Source organism: Spinacia oleracea, chromosome 4, assembly GCF_020520425.1.
Source record: "Spinacia oleracea cultivar Varoflay chromosome 4, BTI_SOV_V1, whole genome shotgun sequence".
NCBI classification, from domain to species: domain Eukaryota; kingdom Viridiplantae; phylum Streptophyta; class Magnoliopsida; order Caryophyllales; family Amaranthaceae; genus Spinacia; species Spinacia oleracea.
The window spans coordinates 90,876,736-90,883,221 of record NC_079490.1 but is presented as its reverse complement, the minus strand read 5'-3'; the positions used below and the strand labels follow the sequence as shown (position 1 = coordinate 90,883,221).

Genomic DNA, 6,486 nt, shown 5'->3' with positions numbered 1-6,486 from the left:
AGCTATTAAATTAATTTCCGATTCATTTAATCCGATGATCTATTACATGCCAATGGTGTGACCTTATAGGTTCAGTTAAGAGTAAGCCGTGAGGCTAATATAGATTAGGACTCACTGATCGAAAGCGTTGCCTCAGCTAGCTGTTCCGATCACTTGATCTCACTGAATTAATTGTTCGTAATTAATCTGAACCTTGGTATTAGACTAATGCACCTTGGGTGAAGGACATATTTCCTTCAGTCTCCCACTTGTCATTCACACAAGTGTACATTCACATTCCTTTGTCGCTTACTACTACCACTACCACTACTACTACCACTACTACCACTACTACCGCTACTACTACCACTACTACCACTACCACTACTACTACCACTACTACCACTACTACCACTACTACTACCACTACTACCACTACCACTACTACCACTACCACTACTACTACCACTACTACCACTACTACCACTACAACTACTACTACCACTACTACTACCACTACTACCACTACTACCACTACTACTATCACATTCCGAGAGGCCTTGTTACACAACAACACCATATCCTATCAAAAATATGAGGACAATCCATTCTTGCAATCTATGAACACTCACTTTGATTTATAGTACGCCCAATAACTGCTTTTTTAGCCCCCTTTTACGGTGCGACGTTTAGCTAGCATCAAAGCGAACTAATTCTCAAACGAGCAGACATAGTCGCTCATGTTCCGAGGAACGGTTCTAATCACCATTAATGAGAACTACTTATGACATGACTTTAATCGCTTAAAGTGTTCTCATGGTCAATCCGATACAAGATCCAATAAGTATCTATGCAAAAGGTTCTGACATCCAGTCAAACTAGTTCAAAAACAGAACCACAAATCTACTTGCAATCTAATCTTCATTAGTCATTGGTCGTCCACCTTTCAATGACCTGGATTAGGGATCCTTTGTGACTTCAATATTCAAGTTCACTTATGGGTGTTTCTTTGTCGAAGAATCCATCTTGACATCCCATTTAAATGTTTTGAATCACTTGGACTTTTCATTTAATACTAAACCAAAATTAAATGAATATGAAATAAAGATTTTCATAAATATGAAATGGTTAAACCAATTGTTTTAAACACAGATCTAACAGATGTCCTAAAACAAAACTTAGAAAATCAAAGCCATTCTCCAACATGCTTAATTCCTATGGTTGCTACATGTGCGTTGTGCTTCACTTGTGGCAATGCTTTAGTCAATGGATCCGCGACGTTGTCGTCAGTTCCAACCTTGCAAATCTCGATTTCTTTCCTTTCAACGATTTCTCGAAGTATGTGAAATCGCCGCAGTACGTGCTTGAACTACTGGTGGCTCCTAGGCTCATTTGCCTGGCAATGGCTCTGCTATTGCCGCAATATAAAGCCATTGGTCCTTTAATGGAGGGGACAACCCCAAGTTCTTCGATGAACTTCCGAATCCAAACACTTCCTTTGTTGCTTCTGAGGCAGCAATGTACTCGGCTTCAGTTGTAGAATCCGCAATAGTGCTTTGCTTAGCACTTTTCCATCTTACTGTTCCGCCATTGAGGCAGAACACAAAACCAGAATGTGATTTGAAATCATCTCTGCCGGTTTGAAAGCTTGCGTCCGTATACCCTCTAACAATCAACTCATCTGTACCACCATAGACCAGAAACAGATCCTTTGTCCTTTTCATGTACTTTAGGATATTCTTGGCAGCTATCCAATGCGCCTCACCTGGGTCTGACTGTTAGGTTATGATACATATGAATAAACATAAATCATGCGGAAAAACCATAAAGCCAGGAAACATATTATTTACACATAATCATTTAGCATAATTCAGATGCATACACTTTATAGCGTGCCCTCCCTAGCTGCGCCCGAACCGAACAAGAACAAGTCTTTAGGACTCCAAGTGTCGTCCCTCCGTAGATAGTCCACAGTACGTCCGGATCCGCCTTAAGCTTGACCAACTAGAATCGCCCTTAAGGTTCCTTAGATTTTCGGCTATTTGGGTGCAAGTGTTTGGCTGATTTTTGCTTAAAAATCTTACCTTGAATACTTCAATAATCGTCTGTTAAATATGTGACCCTAGCCCTATATTTATAGAGTTTATGGAAAGGAATTATAATTCTACTAGGATATGGATTTATTAATTAGAATCCTATTTGAACTCTAAATCATAAATTTAATCTATTAGGATTAGGATTTAATCATTGCACGAATTCCGATAGGATTAAGATTCGTTACGAACACGAGTGTCGCACGACCACGAGGAACGCACGTACCCGCGCAGGCCTTGCGGCCCACACGAGCAGGCGCAGCCTCGCAGCCCACGAGCATAAGCCCGCGCGCGCCTTGCTTGGCCTGGCCTTACGCTGGGCCTGGCAAGGTTGTGGCAGCTCTGTGTTTGGGCGCTTGGCTTGCTGGGCGCGGGCCTGGCTTCGTGCTGGGCCTTCGTCTAGCAAGCCTCGTCCGATGTTAATTCGTACGATGCGCTTCCGATTAAATTCCCGGTTCCGGAATTCATTTCCGATACGAACAATATTTAATATTTCCGATTCCGTAATTAATTTCCGTTTCGAAAAAATATTTAATATTTCCGTTTCCGGAATTATTTTCCGATTCCGATAATATTTCCGATTCAGGCAATATTTCCGTTTCCGGCAATATTTCCGATTCCGGCAATATTTGCATTTCCATTAATATTTTCCGATACGTACCATGTTTCCGTTTCCGGCAACATCTACGACTTGGATAATATTCATATTTCCGATACGATCCATATTTTCGTTTCCGGCAATATCATCGTTTCCGGAGTATTCATTTCTTGCTTGTGACGATCTTAGCTCCCACTGAAACCAAGATCCGTCGATTCCGAATATCCATAGATGGAGTATTTAATGCCATTAAATACTTGATCCGTTTACGTACTATTTGTGTGACCCTACGGGTTCAGTCAAGAGTAAGCTGTGGATTAATATAATTAATTCCACTTGAACTGAAGCGGCCTCCAGCTAGGCATTCAGCTCACTTGATCTCACTGAATTATTAACTTGTTAAATACTGAACCGCATTTATTAGACTTAATATTATATGCATACTTGGACCAAGAGCATTATTTCCTTCACTGACTGGTACCTACTCGTTAGTGCGAACGAAACATCCGACCTTGGACAAATCATAACATACATGATTGATCCAATAGCCGAAGCGTATGGAGTTTCACTCATCCTTCTACGCTCATCAGATGTCTTGGGACACTGAGTCTTGCTTAGATATGTGCCATGTGACATGGGTATATGGCCTCTCTTGGCTCCCATCATATTGAACCTAGCTAGCACTTTGTTAATGTAAGTGCTCTGGCAATGTCCAATCATCCTCTTAGATCTATCCCTATTGATCTTGATTCCCAATATGTACTGTGCCTCTCCTAAGTCTTTCATTGAGAAACATTTTCCAAGCCAAGTCTTTACAGACTCCAACATAGGAATGTCGTTTCCAATAAGCAGTATGTCGTCTACATACAAGACAAGATTCGTCCTGATTCTTGATGAAGCTAAATTCATGGACTGCTTCATCAAATCGTATATTCTAGCTCCTTGATGCCTGCTTTAATCCATAGATGGATTTCTTAAGCTAGCATACCTTTCCTTGATTCTTTTGATCGACAAAACCCTTTGGCTGTGTCATAAACATAGTATCTTCAAGAACACCATTCAAGAAGGCAGTTTTGATATCCATTTGCCATATTTCATAATCATGAAACGCGACAATCGCAAGGATTATCCGAATAGACTTAAGCATAGCGATTGGAGAAAAGGTTTTATCGTAGTCAACGCCGTGAACTTTCCTGTAACCTTTTGCTACCAATCTAGCCTTGTATATGTATACAATTCCATCCTTGTCTTTCTTCAATTTGAAGTGAAGGAAATAATGCCCTTGGTCCAAGTATGCATTCAATGCTAAGTCTAATAAATGCGGTTCAATATTAATTAATTATGCAAGTTAATAATTCAGTGAGATCAAGTGAGTTGTATGCCTAACTACAGGCCGCTTCAGTTCAAGTGGAATTAATAATATTAATCCACAGCTTGCTCTTGACTGAACCCGTAGCGTCACACAAATAGTACGTGAACAGATCAAGTATTTAAGTGAATTAAATACTCTATTTATGAATATTCAGAAACGACGGATCTCGGTTCCAGTGGGAGCTAAAATCGTCAAAAGCAAAATATGAATACTCCAGAAATGATGATATTGCCGGAAACGGAAATATGGATCATAACCGAAATATAAATATTATCCAAGTCGTAGATGGTGCCGGAAACGGAAACATGGTACGTTTCGGAAAATATTATCGGAAATAGAAATATTGTCGGAATCGGAAATATTGCCAGAAACAGGAATATTACCGGAATCAGAAATATTATCGGAATTGGAAATAATAAATATTTGTTCGAATCGGAAATAAATTCCGGAATTGGAAATATTAAATATTGTTCGAATCGGAAATGAATTCCGGAATCGGAAAACGAATCGGAAGCGCGACGTACGAAACGATCGACGGACGAGCTTGCTAGACGCAAGGCCCAACACGAAGCCAGGCCCAGCGCCCAGCGAAGCCCGCGCGTGCAAGCGAGCAGCAAGGCAGGCCCAACGCAGCGAGCAAGGCAGGCCCAGCGAGCAGCGCCCAACGATGGGCCGCGTGCTGCCAGCGCCCAGGCCTTGGGGCGAGCTGAGCACCAGCGCCCCTTATGGGTTGCGTGGCTGCGAGGCTTCGTACGACCAAGTCCTTGGTTGTTTAGGATTGTGATGATGACGATACCTAATTTGTGTCTCCCATTGGGATGATGACGATACCATTATCCTTGTTAGGTAGTTGGAGCAACCTCGTGCGGAAATTCCAATTGCTAAAAGCATATCCAAAATCCAAGAGCCAAAGTCCAATCCCCGAGGCCGTTCCCCTTCCGGAACTCGGTACAAAATACAAATTTTGAAAATCGAGTTCAAAATCCAAGTACAATCTCACCCAATGGACTATCCCATTGGTCTTACAAGGCCTATTCCACTAAAAATCATATAAGGCAAGTCAAATTCGGGCGCCGACCCACAAAACCGAGCAAGCCGGGCCTCGTCCCGTAAAACCGAATACAAAAACCCAAAACGGCTTGTTTTTAGACGAAAGCTAAGCCTTAATCCCCAAGAAATCACTACGTGCCAAGGTCGTACAAGTCGTACAATGGTACAACAATACAATCCAAAAGCAAGGACGACATCTTTCCGTCCTTTTTGGCAGCATCAACGCCACGTCACCAGCGCTGGGCGCTGCCAGCTGCACGCGACGCTGGCAATGGCTGGCGTTTAGCAGCAAACTCCCCTATAAATACCCCTAATTTTGAGCAGTTAAGGGAGGCAAAATCGACATACAACGTCGTAATACAAAAATTGCACCTCAAAATTCAATACAAAAATCAATACAAAATCCTCCAAAAACACCATACAATCTTCAAGCTTTAAGCAATTCGGAGTTCTAATCGGAAAGCTTGCCTAAACTTAACTAGGTAATTCCGAATCCCAACCCTAATCTATTCAATGTTGCTTTGATTTTCAATTTCAAAATGATTAGTAAGTTGGCATTTTAACTGTTAGAAATGTCAGTTACAACAATCATACATTTCTTCAAAATCCAAACTTATCAAAATACAAAAATGCAAACTTTCAAGATTCAAGGATGTTCAAAGTTGTTTCTAATCACCTCTTTGAACTAGAATCATTTTTAAACATGGAGTAGTCAAAGATGATGCCTTTTTAACTTTTAAAGGTGTAGTCTTTGAGATTCAAGACTCCATTTTTAATATACAAGTTCAAGTTTTCAAATTTCAAGATCCAACAATGTTTAGGGTTGCTCATGACTACTTCCCTAAACTAGGATTCTTTCAAAGTAAGAGCACATCAAATATCTAACCTTTTCATCATTAAAAGGCCCGATCTTTGAGATTCAAGTCTCTTAATTTCAATATTTCAAGTTCGAGTACAATATTTCAAGTTCAAGTTCAAGTATTTCAAGTTCAATATTTCAATTTTCAAGCTTTCAAGTTCAAGTTCTATATGCAAAATCTAGGATACATTGGGGTGAGCAACTTCTCCCAACTTGAGATTTTTGGCTTTGAATTCGTGTCAGACGCACTTATTTTTAAGTAGCCGTTTGGCGTTCGAATTTCATGTGCCCAAGTTCAAATTTCAATATTGCAATTTCAATTATGCAACTTTCAAATCCGCACTTTCAATTCCGCACTTTCAATTCCGCACTTATTTACTATTGTGATGTTGCTTTATTTGCTTTATTGCTTTCATCACCGGACATGCTAAATACAACAAAATGCAAGGTTACATCACGCTTAACAAAGATAATTTCTTGGACAAACCGATCTTAGGTTCCCTTAAATTAACTTTAAAGCAAAGTGACCACAATA

At 40.4% G+C, this 6,486-nt stretch overlaps 1 protein-coding gene across 1 annotated transcript; it reads right to left on the bottom strand.

The window, feature by feature from the left end:
- Window positions 1-251: 251 nt before the first annotated feature.
- On the bottom strand, window positions 252-1,413 carry LOC110801298 (uncharacterized). Its single transcript, XM_022006643.1, has 2 exons — window positions 1,353-1,413; window positions 252-538 (listed from the first exon to the last, which is right to left on the bottom strand). The coding sequence occupies exons 1-2, from the start codon at window positions 1,411-1,413 to the stop codon at window positions 252-254; spliced, it is 348 nt and encodes a 115-aa protein (XP_021862335.1).
- Between the last annotated feature and the right edge of the window lie 5,073 nt (window positions 1,414-6,486).